Raw genomic sequence first — 20717 nt, forward strand, 5'->3', positions numbered from 1 at the left:
TACTGGCTCAGGATTTTCATTTCTGTAGTAGTATAGCAGATTGGAGCTTTTGAGTAACATGGGAACTCATGAAAAGCAATAAAACAACACAAAGGGGCAACTATATTAATCTTTATCTAACAATGACCTAAATAAAAACAAATATTGGATATGTTACTGCTCTTCCTTGTTTTGTTATTATTATTATTATTAGTAGTAGTAGTAGTAGTAGTAGTAATTAATAGAGTATTTTTTGTGGTATTTAGTTTTCTAGAATGAAGCCAATCATGTTGCATCATCATAATACCTAGAAGAAGCATTAACTTATAATTATCTGTGGCTGGATTTCTTAGACCATTTAGATTAAGCCTATAATAAGAAAAAGAGAAAGGAAAAGTGTAAAATATTTCCTACTTTGCCAATGAGAAAACAAAAGTTCAGATAGTGTAAATGTCATATGATAAAAAACTAGTATATCCAGGCATAAAATGCATGTTCTGTGTCATTACTTAAGTATTTTAAATTAATTCATGATATTCTGTGTGTGATATGGTCCATTCATAGATTTAAAATGTATTATTTTCTCTATGCTTGAATTGCTTCCTCTGGATCTTGACTAAAATACTTTATATCTGATGCGGCATGAAGCCTTTTTATATCTTCCCACAAATTTTATGGTCTTCAAGCATGCTGTTATTCACATGGAGTCCAGGGTTAAAAATAGCCTTTTTAGGAAAAAAACTTTCAAGTTCTCTTGTGCCATAAGGACATAATTTTGAAGATTGCTTCTCTCAAAACTTCCTTTACCTTTTCATTCCTTAGACTATAAATGAAGGGGTTCAGAAGAGGGGTCACCATTATGGTCATGACAGCTGTCACTTTGTCAAACTCCAGTGAATGGCTCTGGCTGGGCCTCACATACATGAAGATGTTGCTCCCATAGGCAATGGACACAACCGTGATGTGAGAAGCACAGGTGGAAAAGGCCTTCTGACGTCCTTGGGCTGAGGGGATGCGCAGGATGGTAGAGATGATGTAGGTGTAGGACACAATGGTGAATACCAGTGAGGTCAGGAGGACAAAGGAGGACAAGAGGAAGTTTATCATCTCAATGAAATGAGTGTCTATGCAGGCCACCTGCAGTAAAGGGGCAATGTCACAGAAGAAATGACCAATTTCCCTATAACAGTAAGGCAGTCTGGAGACCACGATAATTGGGCACAGCACAGAAAAGAAAGCCCCTATCCAGCAGCCCAGAACCAGCAGGAGACAGACCCTGCTGTTCATGATAACGGTGTAGCGCAGAGGGTTACAGATGGCCACGTAGCGGTCAAAAGACATCACTGCCAGGAGGATAAACTCCACTGTCCCCAGGAAAAAAAAGAAGTATACTTGGGTCATGCAGCCAGCAAAAGATATGGTCTTCTTGTCCTCTAGGAGACAAGCTAACAGCTTTGGGGTAACTGAGGTAGTGTATAGAATGTCCAAAAATGACAAATTACTGAGAAAGAAGTACATTGGGGTTTGGAGGCGATTATCAGCCCATATTAAGGGAATGATGACAGTATTTCCTGTTAGAGTTAGCATGTAGGTAAACAGGAGGACCACAAAGAGGGAGATCTGAAGCTTCCGGATAACAGGGAAGGCAGTCAGCGTAAATTCAGTCACTCTGGTCTGATTTTGCACATCCATCACATGCAATAGCTACTGGGCAGCACGTCTCTGAAAAAAAAATTATAGAGATGAAAATGAGGTTCAGTAAGTTTTCAACTCTCCGATGTCAGTGCTAAAGATGAGGTAGTAAAAGCTTTGGATGAAGAGTCAAGAGTGACTTCATGCTGCTACTCACTCTCCTATACATAGGACCTTGGATAGATTACGTGACTTCCTCTAACCTCAGTATTCTCATTTTTAAAATTTTTGATTGAATGAAATTACCTCCACGGTCCCACTAAACTCTGCTCTTTGCAATGGTTTTTGTCTTTGAGCCAGTGCTTCTTCTCTTCTTTCTTTCTTCTCAATCTACTATTTTCCCAGCTAAGTTCTGTGCCTGAGAAGAGAGAATACTTAACTGAGAATCCAGCCAGTTGGTTTGCAAAATGGTGCAAGGGAATGTTAACAAAAGTTGAGTTCCTTTCCCCCCAAGTTATTTTGACCCTTCAGGTATTGTCCACATAAAAGAATAGAAACCAAGAAAGTCCAAAGAAAGGGAATCTGACCTGCATTTGTCTCCCCTCACTTTTATTATTGGGATTGTGTGAGTCTCAATGTGATATATGGCTGTACCCACATTGTTCGGATGTACTAATAATCAGTCTCTCATGAGGCTGGATAGGTTGTTCTTATTGCTTATACTGGTAAAAAGTTTTTGATGTCTACTCTGTTATGGAGCAAGTAGGTGTATGATGTATGGATCATAATTTACATAACCTATTTCATACATTTGAAAAACATCTTTTTGGAAAATAATCTTTGTTCCTTGCAATGTTGTGTGTATGGCAACATCCAGAAGAATAACAAATCTTTTCCCTCCCATTCCCTGATTGGGAATTCCTACAGATCCTCTTAAATAGGGCACTTTGCCTTATATTCTTTCAGCAATTTGGACATTTATTGTAAATGGTAGTCCAAGAAAGTGGATGCAGATGGATGGTGTTTGAAATGCTTCTCATGGAATACTGCTCAACTTTGGTGAATATCTACTACATGCCTGATTAATTCAATTGAAGTTCTGTCCTTTGGTATTTTATTTTGTGACTAATCTTTTAGTTTTATGTTAAAATGACTAATTTATGAACAAGAGCTAGGATCCCTACAGGCTTGGAGCCCGCGAGGTTCCTCTTGAAAGTAGGTCATTTACCTAATACTCTCTGAGAAAAGTAATTCATAGCAGCCTTTTTTGCCCTAAAGACTTTAAAAAAAAACTTCTCTGAATGGATTTCCATTTGAAAAGTTTGCTGTGACTTTTACGGTTCCTGTAGTTGCTCATTTTTTTTTTTATTCATGATTCATTAATTCCAAAGATAAACTGCTTTTAAGTTATCGAAGGACCTCAAAAGGGTGATCTATTAAAATAGGGCCTTGGTACCAGTAGGTATGCTTCCATCATAAATATGATGATATTCACCCCTCCTCCCACTATCCTATACCCAGGTAATAAACCTCAAGACTAATTACTATAGCATAAAAAGGCATGACCATGTCTGGGTGGATACGTGTTAATGTTACTGAGATCTAACATAAAAATAGAATAGAGCATGATATGTGGACAAGTGGAAATGCTTTGAAATTCCCTTTCATTTTCCCCTCTCCCACCTTCCTTACTGACCATACTAGAGAATAGCAGGTGTTAAAGAGGACGAATGTGGATTCTCATGCAGCTGCCTGCCATCTATTCCAGTGTTGCTTCCATTTGTCTAGCCAGTTGTTTCCCAACTTCCCTAAAGTCCTCCATTTTTCTTCTTGGGTATTTAGTTTCTGATTGTCCTGATAGGAGCTTGATTCCTTCCCAGTGTTGTAAAAGTTAGACAAGATGGGATCTGCAGAAGCACTGTGCCATTTTTCAGCAAGATTCCAAGATAGTTGAAGACAAATACAGTTACCGTTTGCCATGGTTGTCATTGGGTCACATATGAATGGGAAAAATGGCATCGAGAGCTTTCTATTCTGCTGTATTTGGGTCAAATAAACTCTGAGAAGAACTAGAGATGCAACATTGATGTCTTTGGAGAGTCTCTTAACTTCATGATCCTGGAGAGCAAGCTGGCTTTGTGTTGGTCTTCTCCAGATGACCTCTCTAGAGCCCATCCTGTCCAGGGGGAAAGGTTCTGGATTATGGCAATCTGTGACTAAGGATTTAACTGTAACCTTGCCAAGTTAAGGCTTTCATTTTGCGGGAAGATTATTCTTCGTTACCATTTGTGGATCCTTGAAAAGTGGCATTAATGAGACTCCTAAGCATCCTGTCCTAACCATCTGCTTTGTAAAATGCAGATAACGACAGTGGCAGATTGAGGTCCTCAGCTAGGGCCTCTATATACCGTGATGTATATATACTTAGTGTTTGGTACATGTTTGTTAAGAGCATTGGGATGGGGAAGGAGGAACAGAAAAGGACTAAGATGTGGTGGGGGTGGGGATAAGAGATAATTTGGGATCTTTGCCGCTGTCAGTAAAACGTGACAAAATTTAATTGCAACCAAAGTACATTAAGGACTTTCATTTACATACTTACAGTAAAGCTATCATACTTGACAGCTGCCATCACTGTCATTTCAGGGACAGCCATAATTACACTTTAATTCATAAACTATACATGTAAACAAATTTAGGGAGACTCGAACTATTTAACATATAAATATGGATAATTGCATAATAAAGTATACTCACATTATACTGATTGTGGCACAGTTGGTATTTTCTCTATTCGAGTATGCAAGGAAACTGGAATGCTGGCTGTTTTTCCTGCTGCATTCCCTCTGTTATTCTTTCAATTCTGTGATGCTTTAGCCTTGAATTGTGTGTAAATCTCAGTCCTCATCTGAGACGGTTCCCCATGAAGTAGCTAATCAAAACCACACCAAATGGTTATTCAGTTTTGGCTTCAGTGCTCCATCCTTCTTCCTCTGAATGAGAAATTGTCCTTCTTCATTACCTCTGTGGATTTTTCTCCATTCTTTTTGTATTTCCACAGGAAAAGCGAAGTCTCTATTTACACTAGGAATGAGTCCTAGTGTTATATTACCTTGTCATCTTTCATGTGACCGTGTATGTCAACCTGAGAATATTCCTCAGAGTTTCAAGTCCTATGGATTCTGGAGCACATTCTTGTTAAGAGGGACAGAATGGGGGGGCGGGGGGGGGGTTGGTGGTGAATGCAGCAGTCACACACCTGTATCTAGCTAGAGCAGGTCCTCTGACTTCTATTTTGGATCTCTGCCAAAAGTGGCCCGGACTTCCCAAATCTCAGCTGGGTTTTTTTCTTTTTTTTAGTTGTGGGAATGTGACTTCTTATCTATTCAGTGAATTTCCATTTCTTCTGTGGATCCATCCTGATTGTCAGAAGATTTCATTTTTGCATTCCTTGAAACATCTGTCTAAACTCTCACCCTTGGTGAAAATTTTATTTACCTGGGTCACCCCTGTTCATTTATCAGGTATACTGTGACTTGATTTTACATATAACCGCCTTTATTTACTCTCTTCAGATAATAACATTACCCTGCCTATATTAAAATGATTACAATGGGATAAACTGAAATTTAATGAGATTTTGTGTTCTTCTTCAGAGATTTGGTTTACAATGGCACCTGGGACTATGGCATAAGAAAAGGTTAATTATTATTATTGCAATCACAGAACATTAGATTGGAAGTAACTAATCACATTATAAAAGTTAGGGTCTCCTGGGACATTCTCTTGGTTGTTTATTTTATTTATTTAAAGAGAAACTTAGCTGCTTTGAAGCCTCAGGGAACTAGAAACTTGGAAAACTTAAAACATGTTTTTTTCTGAAATAATCATTATGTATTAAAGTAAGCTTTAAGGTGATTTCCAGAGATTATTTACATAGATTTATATGTCTATGTACCTATTTTAAATCCATCTCTTTGATGTACGATGTATGGATAATATAAATTTAATTGTACAGTCAGTTGAGTTTCGACACATGGATCTGTTCACGAAGCCCCCAGCATCACTGTGATGGTTTATAATATTTCCATCATCTTAGAAACTGTCCTGTGCCCTTTTGAAGCAAATGCTCTCCTCTCCTTATCTCAGTCTCTGATAACCACTGAGGTGTTTTCCATCAGGGCAATTTGAATTTTGCAGAATTTTATATAAATGCTGTCTTACTGCATGTAGTATTTTGTGTTTTTTTTTTTTCACTTACTCAGATGCTTTGAAATTAATCCAAGTGTTTCAGGTATCAGTTATTTTTTCCTTTGTATCACTGAGGATTATCTATTATGTAGATTGTGCAGATCACAGTTTGTTTATTCATCAGATGATAGACACTTGAGTTGTTTTCAGTATTTGGCTCTTATGAATACAGTTCCTATGAACAGTTGAGTTCATGTTTTTATGTGAATATTTGTTTTCTTTTCTCTTGGATACATTCCTAGGAGTAGAATTACTATGTTTTATGGTAAGTATACGTTTAACTGTATAAGAAACAGTCATGGTATTTTCCAAATTTATTTTCATTTTTTTTCATCTTATTGTTTTTTGATTTTTTTATGGTTCCCTTACATCTTTCTTCCTCCCTTGTTGTCTTAATTTGTGAATTGATGATTTTCCACAGCAGTATGCTTTGATTCCCTTGTCTTTGTCTTTTGGATATCTACTGTTGGTTTTTGCTTTGCAGTTACCATGAATGAATTGCCCATAAAATCTTTTGTAGTTAGATCAGTCCATTTCATGCTGATAACAACTTAACTTTTATCACATACAAAAACTATCCTTCTATTCCCTGCTCATTCTCCCCACCTACATTTTATGGTTTTGATGTTGTAATGTACAATTGACCCTTGAACAACATGGGAGTTAGGGGCACTGGCCTCTTGCACAGTTAAAAGTTCATGCAAAACTTTTGACTCTCTCAAAACAGAAGTCTTCCCAATAGAGAGTTAATTACCACATATTTTCTTATGTATTATATACTGTAATGTCACAATAAACTAGAGGAAACCAAATGTTATTAAGAAAATCATAAGGGAGAGAAAATATGTTTACAGTACTGTATTTATGGAAAACTGTGTGTAAATGGACCTGTGTAGTTCAAACTTGGGTTGTTTGAGGGTTAACTTTATACTCCTTTTTATTGTATATCCATTAATAAGTTATTGTAGCTATAGGTTTTTTAAAAAAGTTTTTTTTGAAGATTTTATTTATTCATGATAGACACAGAGAGAGAGAGAGAGAGAGAGAGAGAGAGAGGCAGAGACAGGCAGAGGGAGAGGCAGGCTCCATGTAGGGAGCCTGATTTGGGACTCCATCCTGGGACTCCAGAATCACGCTCTGGGCCGAACACAGGCGCTTAACCACTGAGCCACCCAGAGATCCCCTTAAAAAAGATTTTATTTATTTATTTGAGAGAGAGAGAAAGAGAGAGTGACTGCACAAGTGAGGGTAGAGGCAGAGGGAGGGAATCTCAAGCAGACACTGCACCAATGTGGAGTGAGGCTAGATTGCAAGATGCAAAAATCACAACCTGAGCTAAAATCACGAGTCAGAGGCTTGACCAACTGAGCCACCTGGGTGCCTCACTAAAGTTAGTTTTAATATTTTTTTTCTTTAACTTTTATACTCAAGTTCCAGTGATTAACCGGCCACCATATTTTAGTAACATTGCTTCCGTTTTCCTCCTGAACATGTCAAACTCATTCCCTTCTAAGATCTTTGGCTTTAGGTGTTACCTCATTTTGGAGGTCCTGAATTCTTTTTTCCAGATTTTTCCATGGCTAACTTGTCATTAAAGTTAAATGTTAGTATCTCAGAGGTGTTTTCTCTAACCGTTCAATCTGAAGCATCAGTCACTTTCAATCTGTTCACTCTGGTTCAATTCTCTGTGTAGCATTAATCACCACTTGATATTTTCTAATTTATTTGTGTAAGTCATCTAATTACTAGAATGCAAGCTTATTGAGAATGGACTGTTTCTTGTGTTCCCTGCTGAACCCCCAGTGCCTGGGAGCGTGCCTGGCACATTTAATGCTAAATGAATGTTTATTGATAGGATGATTGAATACATGTTCATTAAATGTAGCTAATTGATGTTCAGAACTAATGATACTGCAACACATTCAAGGAAATATCCACCTTCATGTAGCTCACAGGTGGATGATGAGAAGACTCAAGGACTATTGTGGGATTGATAGAGGGAGGAAAGTTTTATGGGATTGTTGGACAAGAATGGCAATGCAGAGGAGGTAACAACTCTTGAAGGACAAGGAATATATTTTTAGACAGACTAGTGGTAGTAGTGCTGGAGGGAAATATTTATGTCCAAATAAATAGAATTTTATAAAATTCTTTTATAAAAATTTTTATAAAAGACTGAAGGGCATGGAGCATCTGGGGACTTCAAGTTATTTGGTAAGTTAGGCACTTGGGAGGAGGAGCAATTGGTGAGGCTGACACAGGTGAGGGACAGATATGATGGTCTCATATGACATATTGGTTTTTTAAAAGATTTTATTTTTTTATGAGAGAGAGAGAGACAGAGAGAGAGAATGCACACAAGTAGGGAGAGCAGCAGAGGGAGATGGAGAGGGAGAAGCAGGCTCCCTGCTGAGCAGGGATCCTGAGGCAGGGCTTGATCTTAGGACCCTGGGCTCATGACCTGAGCTAAAGGTAGTGGTTTAACCCACTGAACCACCCACGCACCCTGCATATGGACATATTGTGAGAGATCATTCAGAATCATTGAGAGAATGCTATTTGATCATCTTTGTATCTTAGAATGTTACTCTGGCAAACATATGGAGGGTTAATCTGATGGAGATAAGGCTAGAGATAGGGACATTGGTTAACCTGCCTTCCCAATAATCCCCTGATGCATAATAAGGCCTTGATTTTTGAAATGTAAGAATGATGAAGAGGAGAAATAGATATGAAGGCTAGGAAGCAGAATAAAGGGCTGACCAGTCCTTATGGGCCCTGAGGAAGGAGTCTCTAATTTATTCCACTTTCTGACATGGATGGCCAGATAGCTTTTGGTGGCTTTTAAAATTATTCAGAAATTCTTGGTTAAACACACAATATGTCATATAGCTTCAAATTCTCTCTTGATGTGCTTCTTTTCACACAGAACCAAAATACATCAGATTGGGCTTTATAAATAATCACAAATAACAAATTCTTTCAAAAGTTTATGTCAATCACTACTGTCATTTGAGGAGAGGTGGTACTCTGAATCATGATCTTTCAAGAGGAGTTAGATTATAAGTTTTTAAAATGAATTTCACTTCTTCCCCCCTAAAGCTATGATTTATTTACATTGGGCATGGGACCTAGAGTCCCAGATTAATTACTGTATTCTTTAGTCACTATGATCATTTAGGAATGTTACCACTAACTTGCTACCGGTGGAAGAAGTTTGAAAATAGTAAATGTTGCAATCAACTCACTTTGGCTCAATACATTTCCATCTAGATTAATCTTCAAACTTTCACTAAAGGAAAAATAAATTCCATAGGACATTTAACTATACTAATAAAACAAAAGAAACAACTGGATTTTTAAAAAGGACAAATTTTAGGTATTTATTCCTATGCCTAAAATGGATATCTAATTTAAGAATATGAATTATGAGAGTTTAAAATGGATTGAATAAAGTAATTTCATATTTATACACCAAGAAGGGGGATCACTTCTTAGATACCTGTGCATCAGTATGGAAATAAATTTAACCTCTTCAAAAAAGTGCCCATCCAAATGTTATTAAATTAACATTTTTGCATCCTGAGCACAGAAAATCTAGGAAATGTAGAAAAGTAGAGTGTGTATTTCCTAATGGCAAAAATGGGTGGAGAGGAGTGGGAGGTGCAGGCTTCCAGTTAGAGAATAAATGAGGTAAGAGAATGAAAGGTGGAGCATAGGGAATATGGTCACTGGTAAAGTAATAGTGTTGTATGGTGACAGATGGTAGCTACACTTGTGGTGAACAGAGCATAACCTATAGATTTCTTAAATCACCATGTTGTACACCTGAAACTAATGTAACATTGTGTGTCAACTGTACTTCAATTAAAACAAAAGTCACCTAAAATATCAGATTAACCAGCATTGACCATTTGGAACATTTCCTTTTAGCCTTTAAGAGATTCTAAACTGTTAAATAACTATGAATAAATTAAAAATTTTTGAAAATCCCTTTTCTAGCTATTTACATATTTACCCTTACAGGCTTTCCTTGTAAGCGTTTCACCTCTTATGTGAACATCATTTCCCCTCCTCTCGACTTCCATTGTGTAAGCTGAATAGAATGTAAGTTTTCTTAAAGCAAATACAACCATCCCAGACATTTAAATACTTGACTCAAATCAAGTTACTGCTACTTGAATCCAATCTTTACGAGGATGTCACACTCATGTGCATAAATAGCAAAAACCTATTAACATATAAATAATTTCAACTTAGCTGTTTAGTGTATAGGATTTAAGCTCTTATTTAAAGAACTGTTCTCCAAGAGATTTGGGGGTGGTTGTCTGACAGCCTGCTCTCTCATAAACTAATGATAGTGATGGAAAGTGGAAAGAAATCATAAAAAGAAAAAGACATTCTAAAAGTGGTAATTGATCTTATAATTGGCAATTTAGGTAAAATTTTGTCTTTCCTTTTTTTTAATGTTTCAAATTTATTTTTATTTTTTAAATTAATTAATTAATTAATTGATTAATTAATTTAATAATAAATTTATTTTTTATTGGTATTCAATTTGCCAACATACAGAATAACACCCAGTGCTCATCCTGTCAAGTGCCCCCCTCAGTGCCCGTCACCCATTCACCCCCAACCCCCCCTCCTCCCCTTCCACCACCCCTAGTTCTGTTTCCCAGAGTTAGGCGTCTTTATGTTCTGTCTCCCTTTCTGATATTTCCTACCCATTTCTTCTCCCTTCCCTTCTATTCCCTTTCACTATTATTTATATTCCCCAAATGAATGAGAACATATAATGTTTGTCTTTCTCCGATTGACTTATTTCACTCAGCATAATACCCTCCAGTTCCAACCACGTTGAAGCAAATGGTGGGTATTTGTCATTTCTAATGGCTGAGGAATATTCCATTGTATACATAAACCACATCTTTATTCATTCATCTTTCGATGGGGACACTGAGGCTCCTTCCACAGTTTGGCTATTGTGGACATTGCTGCTAGAAACATCGGGGTGCAGGTGTCCTGGCATTTCATTGCATCTGTATCTTTGGGGTAAATCCCCAACAGTGCAATTGCTGGGTCATAGGGCAGGTCTTTTTTTTAACTCTTTGAGGAACCTCCACACAGTATTCCAGAGTGGCTGCACCAGTTCACATTCCCACCAACAGTGTAAGAGGGTTCCCTTTTCTCCACATCCTCTCCAACATTTGTGGTTTCCTGCCTTGTTAATTTTCCCCATTCTCACTGGTGTGAGGTGGTATCTCATTGTGGTTTTGATTTGTATTTCCCTGATGGCAAGTGATGCAGAGCATTTTCTCATGTGCGTGTTCGCCATGTCTATGTCTTCCTCTGTGAGATTTCTGTTCATGTCTTTTGCCCATTTTATGATTGGATTGTTTGTTTCTTTGGTGTTGAGTTTAATAAGTTCTTTATTGTGAAAATGTCAATGTTACCCAGGGCAATTTACACGTTTAATGCAATCCCTATCAAAATACCATGGACTTTCTTCAGAGAGTTAGAACAAATTATTTTAAGATTTGTGTGGAATCAGAAAAGACCCCGAATAGCCAGGGGAATTTTAAAAAAGAAAACCATATCTGGGGGCATCACAATGCCAGATTTCAGGTTGTACTACAAAGCTGTGGTCATCAAGACAGTGTGGTACTGGCACAAAAACAGACACATAGATCAGTGGAACAGAATAGAGAACCCAGAAGTGGACCCTGAACTTTATGGGCAACTAATATTCAATAAAGGAGGAAAGACTATCCACTGGAAGAAAGACAGTCTCTTCAATAAATGGTGCTGGGAAAATTGGACATCCACATGCAGAAGAATGAAACTAGACCACTCTCTTTCACCATACACAAAGATAAATTCAAAATGGATGAAAGATCTAAGTGTGAGACAAGATTCCATCATAATCCTAGAGGAGAACACAGGCAACACCCTTTTTGAACTCGGCCACAGTAATTTCTTGCAAGATATATCCACGAAGGCAAAAGAAACAAAAGCAAAAATGAACTATTGGGACTTGATCAAGATAAGAAGCTTTTGCACAGCAAAGGATGCAGTCAACAAAACTAAAAGACAACCTACAGAATGGGAGAAGATATTTGCAAATGACATATCAGATAAAGGGCTAGTTTCCAAGATCTATGTTTCAAATTTTTATTTAAATCCTAGTTAACATACAGTGTAATATTAGTTTCAGGAGTGGAATGTAATGATTCATCACTTATATACAGCACCCCGTGCTCATCACAAGTGCCCTTCTTAATCCTCATCACCCATTTAATTCCCCCCACCATGCCCACCTTCCCTCCTGAGACCCTGTTTGTTCTCTATAGTTAAGAGTCTGTCTTATGGTTTGCCTCCTTTTCTCTTTTTTTCCTTTTCCCTATGTTCATCTGTTTTGTTTCTGAAATTCCACATATGAGTGATATCACGTTTTTCTCTGACTGACTTAATTTCTTTTTTTTTTTTTTTGTGACTGACTTAATTTCGCTCAGCATAATACACTAACTCCATCCATGTCTTTGCAAATGACAAGATTTCATTCTTTTTTATAGCTGAATACTATTCAATTTCATCTATACCTCCTCTTCTTTATCCAGTCATCTGTTGATGGGCACCTGGGCTCTTTCCATAGTTTGGCTATTGTGGACATTGCTACTATAAACATCAGGGTTCATGTGCCCTTTCAAATCTGTATTTTTGTATCTTTTGGGTAAACCCCTAGTTGTGCAATTGCTGGGTCATAGTGTAGTTTTATTTTTAACTTTTTGAGGAACTGCTATGCTGTTTTCCAGAGCAGCTGTACCAGTTTGCATTCCCACCAGCAGTGTTACAAGGGTTCCCCTTTCTTGGCATCCTCACCAACATCTCTTGTTTCCTGTGTTGTTATTTTTGATCACTCAACCGATTTCTGTACATTGATTTTGTATCCTGCAGCTTCATTGAATTTGTGTACCAGTTCTAGCAATTTTTTGGTCAGGGTCTTTTGGGTTTTATACATCGAGTAGCATGTTGTCTGCAAGTAGTGAAGGTCTGACTTCTTCCTTATTAATTTGGATGTCTTTTATTCTTTTTGTTGTCTGATTGCTGAGGCTAGGACTTCCAGTACTATGTTAAATAACAGTGGGGAGAGTGGACATCCCTGCTTTGTTCCTGACTATAGAGGAAAAGGTCTCAGTTTTTCCCCATTGAGGATGATATTTGCTGGGTGCCTTTCATGTATGACCTTTATGATGTTGAGGTATACTCCCTTTATTCCTACTTTGTTGAGGGTTTTTTTTTTTTTTTATCAAGAATGGATACTATACTTTGTCAAATGTTTTTTTTTTCTGCGTCTATAGAGAGGACCATATGGTTCTTATCCTTTCTTTTGTTAATATGGTGTATGGATCACACTGATTAATTTGCAAATATTGAACTACTCCTACAACCAAGGAATGAGTCCCACTTGATGGTGGCGAATGACTCTTTTAATGTACTGTTGGATTCAATTGGCTAGTATCCTGTTGAGAATTTTTGCATCCATGTTCATCAAGGATATTCGCCTGTAATTCTTTTTTTAGTGGGGTCTTTGTCTGGTTTTGGAGTCAAGGTAATGCTGGCTTTGTAGAATGAGTTTGAAGTTTTCCTTACATTTCTATTTTTTTGGAACAGTTTAAGAAGAATAAGTATCAACTCTTCTTTAAATGTTGGTAGAATTCCTCTGGGAAGCCATCTCGCCCTGGGCTTTTGTTTGTCGGGGGATTTTTGATTTACTGATTCAATTTCTTTGGTGTTTGTTCAGATTTTCTATTTCTTCCTGTTTCAGTTTTGGTAGTTTACATGTTTCTAGGAATTTATCTATTTTTACCAGATTGTCCAATTTGTTGGCATATAATTTTTCATAATATTCTCTTATAATTATATTTCTGTAGTGTTGGTTGTAATCTCTCCTCTTTTATTCATGATTTTATTTATTTGGGTCCTTTCTCTTTTCTTTTTGTTAAGTCTGGCTAGGGGTTTTTCAATTTTATTAATCCTTTCAAAGAACAAGCTCCTAGTTTCATTGATCTGTTTCTACTGTCTTCTGTTTGTTTGTTTCTATAACATTTGTTTCTGCTCTAATCTTTATTTCCCTTCTGATGGCTTCAAGTTTTATTTGCTGTGCTTTTCTAGCTCATTTAGGTGTAAGGTTAGGTTGCATATTTGAGATTTTTCTTGCTCTTAAAGTGGGCCTGTATTGCTATATACTTCCCTCTTATAGCTACTTTTCCCACATACCAAAGGTTTTCGACTGTCTTGTTTTCATTTTCATTTGGTTCCATGTATCTTTAAATTTCTTCTTTAATTTCCTGGTTAACCTATTCATTCTTTAGTGGACTGTGTTTTAACCTCCATGTATCTGTGGTCTTTCCAAATTTTTTCTTGTGGTTGACCTCAAGTTTCTTAGCATTGTGGTTGGAAAATATACATGATATAATCTCAATCTTTTTATATTTGTTAAGGCCTGATTCGTGACCCAGTATGTGATCTACTCTGGAGAATGTCCCATGTGCACTCGAGAAGAATGTATATTCTGCTGCTTTAGTATGAAATGTACTGAATATATCAGTTAAGTCTAGTGTGTCATTCAAAGCCATTGTCTCCTTGTTGATTTTCTGCTTAGATGATCTGTCCATTGATGTAAGTGGGGTATTAAAAATCTGCTACTGTTATTGTATTATTATCAATGAATTCCTTTATGTTTGTTATTATATATTTGGTGACTCCCAAGTTGGAGGCATAAATGTTTATAATAATTAGATCTTCTTGTTGGATAGACACTTTATTATGATATAGTGCCCTTCTTCATCTCTTGTTACAGTCTTTGGTTTAAGATCTAGTATTTCTGAGATAAGTATGGCTACTCTGGCTTTCTTTTGACATCCATTAGCATGATAGATGATTTTCCATCCCCTCACTTTCAACCTCAGGTGTCTTTAGGTCTCTTGAGGTGACATATAGATGGGTCTTGTTTTTTATGCATTCTGATACCATTTGTCTTTCAACTGGAGCATTTAGTCCATTTACATTCAGAGTGATGACTGATAGATGTGAATTTAGTGCCATTGTCTTACCTGTAAAGTTGTTATTTCTGGAGATTTTCTATGATCCCTTCTAGTCTTTGTTGCTTTTGATCTTTCTTTCCCACTTAAGAGTCTCTTTTAATATTTCTTGCAGGGCTGGTTGAGTGGTCACAAACTCCTTTAGTTTTTGTTTGTCTGGGAAACTTTATCTCTCCATCTCTTCTGAATGGTAGTGTTACTGGATAACATATTCTTGGCTGCATATTTTTCCCACTCAACACATTGAATATATCATCCCAGTCCTTTCTGGCCTGGCAAGTAGAGTGGATAGATCTGCTGCTTACTCTATTTGTCTTTCCTTATAAGTTAGGGATTTCTTTTCCCTTGCTGCTTTTAGGATTGTTTCCTTAGCTCTGTATTTTGCAAATTTTACTATAATATACCTTGGTGTTGGCTTGCTTTTGTTGATTTTGATGGGAGCTTTCTGTGCCTCCTGGATTTGGATGTCTATTTCCTTTGCCGGTTTAGGGAAGTTTTCAGCTATAATTCCTCAAATCAACCTTCTGCCTCTTTTCCCCTCTCTTTTTCTTCTTGGACTCCTACGATACAAATGTTATTACAGTTTATGGGGTGGCTGAGTTCCCTAAGTCTACATTCTTGGTCCAATATTTTTCTCTCCTTCTTTTTAGCTTAACTATTTTCCAAAATTTTATCTTCTATCTCACTGATTCATTCCTCTACTTCTTCCATCCTGTGGTCATTACCTCCAGGTAGTTTTGCATCTCAGTTATAGCATTTTTTCATTTTGGCCTGACTAGATTTTAGGGCTTTTATCTCTGTAGTAAGGGACACCCTGGTGTCTTCCATGCTTTCCTCAAGCCCAATTAGTATCCTTATGATTGTTGTTTTAAATTCTGATCCAGAATTCTGACAGTGTCAGAATTTAAAACATATTACTTATATCTGTTTTGATTAGATCTCTGGCCATGACCCTCTCTTTCTTTTGGGATGAATTCCTCCATCTTGGCATTTTGTCTAGGTCTCTGTCTTCCGTGTGAGGTCTGATCCTATTTTCACTAGAGCTGAAGCTTTTCAACAGTCTATGGTGAGTAGGTTTGGTGTGTGCATAGGTGGGGTGGGAGGATGTTGTGCTGGTCCTCTGGTGTAGGGACCCACTGCCACTCTGACTCTCAAGCACACTTGCGCTAGTACAGAACACCTGCACAATACAGTCAGTGGGGGCTTGGCATAAGTGGCTCAAGTCTCCATTGTGGACACTATGTTGCTCACTGAAGGTAGTCCATGATGATAGGTGGAGGGAGAAAAATGATGTCAGCCTCTCTGTCCTCCCCAGAGAGGGTCATCCACACCTATGCTGTCCTGGAAGCTCTCACAGAAGAGAGAACAATCTTCCCTCTTATATCCCAAATGCCCCACAGATTGTCACATTCGCCCTGTCTGTGTCTAGGCTATCTGCCCATCTGGCAGCTCAGTGCACCTGTATTTTACCTTAGGCATCCAGGCTAAGCTTCAAAAGTCCAAATTTTAGGGACCCGGCATGGCACAGACCGATGCTGGTCCTCTTAGAAAGGGTCTTGCAGATTTGTCCCATAAAGGCAGTTACATCAATGTGTAGAAGCTTGGATTTTAAAGTGCAGCAAAAAGCTGGTGTCAAGGTTAGCTGCCCTCAGCAGGTGTCTCTGCTTCTATGTAATTAACAGGGCAGTTCAATAGCACCCTCTGGCTCTTTTGTCCCCTGAGAGATAATGTCACCTCTCCCAAATGAACTGCAAGAAGAGGAATTGTCTCTTCCAGTGGGACCCAGGGAATCCTAAGACAACACTGCCCTCCTTCTCCACAGGAGCACTGCTACACCTGCCAGGCTCCACACTGGCCATGGTGAGGACTTCTCCCCTCTGTAGCATTCCCCCCAAAGTACATCTCTGTCCCTCCTACCTTCTACCATGCTGTCTCTTCTCTCCCTCTAGTTGTACAGTTTGTTCTCTGTATCCTCAGATCAATTTCTTGAGTGTTCAGAATGATTTGATATTGTTCTAGCTGTGTTCGAGGGATGAAGCAAGATCCGCTTCTTACTCTGCCATCTTAACTCCTCTTGTAACAATATTTTCAACTATCACAAAATTGTATGAGAAAATCTAGTAAAAGAGAGCAATTTTAGTAAATTGGATTCATAAATTAATCCAAGCAGATTTCTTTGGATGTAGGGTCTGAAACTGTGAGCAAAAGACAGTAGGATTTTAAAAGTGGGCAGTTCCAAAGGAAAAAAATCAAATTCAAAATAGGATTTGAGGAAGATATAATCAAAGGAAGGCTCTTCTGATTACGAAGTGTTACATGAACAGATCTACCTGCAATTCTTTATGGGGTCATTCCTTATGCATCCTGGCTGGGTTACAAGTGTTCCCATAACTGATGCCCTCATAGGCCTCTGGCACTAAACTCATAGACAAATATTAGTTGTGCTCACTTACATTTAGAAGTTTTGCATGAACAATATCTGAATGGAGTTCTTTAACCCAGGGATTTAGTAACATAGGTATTATTGATAACTGAGAGAACAAGACCAAGAACCCACACTATGGAGAGAGTGGATTGTTTCACTAAGACAGTACCTAGTATAGGATTTAGTCTTTCTTTGGGAACTTTTGGGGAGGGTCTATGGCAGTAGGGGGTTATACTGGATTGAGTGCTCTCAGAAGGGTGGGGACAGTGTCAGATAAAGCTGAAATTAGTAAAGAGGTAACAGCCATTCAATTTGGCAAAGTAGGGGAATGTTTGGTGTTTTGTGTTGAATGGTGACCTTGTATGAAAGGAATGCTGTGTGAAACTGTTTATGTCCAGTGGGAGGAAAACATGACTTATGTACAAGCATCACATCAGTTTGTAATAATACCAAGAAATATCTGTGAACATAAGATCAGTTCTGGATGTCAGGGACTCCCTTCTTTGGACTGAATCCTACTTCATTTCTTCGGATCGTAGTTAGTTGTTGAACACCTCATTCCCCTTTGAGGTAAGTCAGGCTTTCTTATCCTTTAAGGCAGCAAGATCTAAATTTCCATGATTACTTTCCTCTGTAGTCTTGCTTCCTAACAGCCCTTTCTCCCCTATCCCTTCCTGGCTACACTGAGCATACTGCCCAGTTGCCCATTCTCACCGAAAGACTCATCAGAATATTAAAGTTTGAAGAACAGCGCTATGCACATTGCTATGAGAAATGATGATAACATTAAAAGAGAATTCTATCTTTTAGACATATTCCTTGTAAGAAGTCCATATTATGCTGATAAATTCAGCACATTTCTACTTATCAACACAATGAATCTGAGGTCAGATTCACATTAATCAAAAATAGAACAGTAATTAATTTACAGAGACACTACTTTATGGCTAGACAACTTTTGCTTTGACCAGAGTATTTTTTCCAAAAAGCAAGCTATATGGGAAAGAAAAAATAGATATAAAGGTGCTTGGTGAATCTAGAGTCAGAACAAGGAAAATTAGTAACCCAAATAAAATATGTAATGGACTCAGGAAAAGATAAAGATAACCTGAGGCTGCCAATTCCACAACAGGCACATACCTGACTTGTGTGCAGGATAGACCTTCTTCCTAGAAGTAGAATTTGATTGATCTTTTAATTTGTTAGTATGTTAAACTCCCCCCGCACCACCACCATATTGACTGGTAGAATTAAAACTCTTGCCTCTTAATCTAGTCAAAATCATCAAAGGAGGAGCATCTCAGGGCTGGTAAAAACATCTCACTTTGTACTTATGCATTCTTTATGTGTGATGACAATATTACTTTTATAAAATGACCTCTTTTATAGCCACAAGGGCCATTGAAATTTGTGCCTAAACAAATACTGGATATTAGCTCTCATGACTCAATCCTATGTTACTATGTGCAAAATATTTCCAGGACTGAGGGGACATGGGATTCTTTTATTCTTTTCTGGTTTTTCATGCTTCACTATTGATGATGTGTTTGGTTTTCCATGCTTCATCTCGCCAATGGATTCTGAGAGCTCAGTCCACTATGGTGTCACTCTTCATACAGCTCCAGGTATCATGTAGAGAAGGCATAGCTCAGATTCCCTGAAATTGCTTACTGTCAAGTGCCCTTGGAATATGGTAGAACTATCCTGCTAATTGACTCTCTCAAGATTTCCTTTACTTTTTCATTCCTTAAGCTGTAAATGAAGGGGTTCAGAAGAGGGGTTACCATTGTGGTAAGGACAGCTGTCACCTTGTCAAACTCCAGTGAATGACTCTGGCTGGGCCTCATGTACATGAAAATGTTGCTCCCATAGGCAATGGACACAACCGTGATGTGAGAAGCACAGGTGGAAAAGGCCTTCTGACGTCCTTGAGCTGAGGGGATGCGCAGGATGGTAGAGATGATGTAGGTGTAGGACACGATGGTAAATACCAGTGAGGTCAGGAGGACAAAGGAAGACAAGAGGAAGTTTATCATCTCAATGAAATGAGTGTCTATGCAGGCCACCTGCAGTAAAGGGGCAATGTCACAGAAGAAATGACTAATTTCTTTAGTGCAGTAAGGCAGTCTGGAGACCACAATAGTTGGGCACAGCACTGAGAGGAAGGCTCCCACCCAGCAGCCCAGAACCAGCAGGAGACAAACCCTGCTGTTCATAATGATGGTGTAGCGCAGAGGGTTACAGATGGCCACGTAGCGGTCAAAGGACATCACTGCCAGGAGGATAAACTCCACTGTCCCCAGAAAGAAGTAGAAATAAATTTGAGTGATGCACCCAGCAAAGGATATCGTTTTCTTCTTTTCTAAGAGACAAGCTAGCAACTTTGGGGCAATAGTGGTTGTGAACAAAATGTCCAAAAATGACAGATTACTAAGGAAGAAATACATTGGTGTTTGGAGACGATTATCAGTCCATATTAAGGAAATGATGACAATGTTTCCTGTTATGGTAAGTATATAAACCATCAGGAGAATGACAAACAGCAAGATTTGAAGCTCTTGAATGACAGGAAAGGAGACCAACGTAAATTCAGTCAAAGTACTCTGGTTTCTCATAGCCATGTCTACTGGAGGGGTGAAGAAAAATAGAATAGTATAAGATGTCTTTCAAATTTTGCTAGAGAGAACATTCAAGAGGGCGAGGATCTAGTCCTGTCTCTGACTGTATTATATAGCTTCAGGCAAATCAAATTATCTTGCTTGGCCTCTGTTCCCATCCTTATAGTTGATGGGTTGGAAAAATATTTCTGTGGTTCCTTTAAACTTCAACTTTTTGATTTCTATTACATGAATATATTTCTTCTCTTTATTTCCTTCCTTTAATCCAAATCCAAATCCAGGTTAGCTGATAACCTCATATCAGACTTTGATGAGGAAAGACAAGTCATCAGACAAAAATTCAATTTTTCCTCCTGTATTGAGGCTGACCAGACTATTAGGATCTGAAGGATTCTCTTAAACTGCAATAAGAATTGGATGGGACACAGTCCCTGAGAGGTGTCTGGATCCATTTTCTAAATAACAAAGAACAAACAGGAGCTGAACTTAGAGTAGAGGGGACTGAAGCCAGGCAGTCAGGTGTCAAAGCTTCAGGGGCTGGTGTAGGAGCATAAAGACCTGGTAGCCAAGATTAGGGTGGCTAGGACTTACACCAGCCATGACAGAGAATAAGTGAGGGAAACAGAGAGAACCAAAGGAGCAGGGAACCAAAGCAGAAGATTTGACTTGTACCAACAAGCATCAGTGAGAAGCAGGGTGACCCTGTGATCA

At 38.2% G+C, this 20717-nt stretch overlaps 2 protein-coding genes across 5 annotated transcripts in view; both read right to left on the reverse strand.

The window, feature by feature from the left end:
- Positions 1-637: 637 nt before the first annotated feature.
- Positions 638-20717, reverse strand: part of LOC144311447 (olfactory receptor 6M1-like) — a 39371-nt gene continuing 19291 nt past the window's right edge. For 3 of the 4 annotated variants that reach the window (XM_077893952.1, XM_077893951.1, XM_077893953.1), the window contains exons 2-4: positions 16881-17080; positions 1918-2029; positions 638-1701 (exon numbers count right to left, since the gene is read on the reverse strand). In XM_077893952.1, coding sequence (XP_077750078.1) covers positions 724-1671 — 948 coding nt within the window. In that variant the 5' untranslated portion in view covers positions 1672-1701; positions 1918-2029; positions 16881-17080 and the 3' untranslated portion in view covers positions 638-723. Of the gene's footprint in view, positions 1702-1917; positions 2030-15367; positions 15529-16880; positions 17081-20717 lie in introns of those variants that run through there. The other variant, XM_077893954.1, reaches the window with a different exon arrangement.
- Positions 18629-20085, reverse strand: LOC144305709 (olfactory receptor 6M1-like). Its single transcript, XM_077884770.1, has one exon. It carries the CDS (start codon positions 20007-20009, stop codon positions 19062-19064), a length of 948 nt encoding a protein of 315 aa, XP_077740896.1. The 5' UTR covers positions 20010-20085; the 3' UTR covers positions 18629-19061.

Source organism: Canis aureus, chromosome 3 (genome assembly GCF_053574225.1).
Source record: "Canis aureus isolate CA01 chromosome 3, VMU_Caureus_v.1.0, whole genome shotgun sequence".
In the NCBI taxonomy this organism is placed as follows: Eukaryota; Metazoa; Chordata; class Mammalia; order Carnivora; family Canidae; genus Canis; species Canis aureus.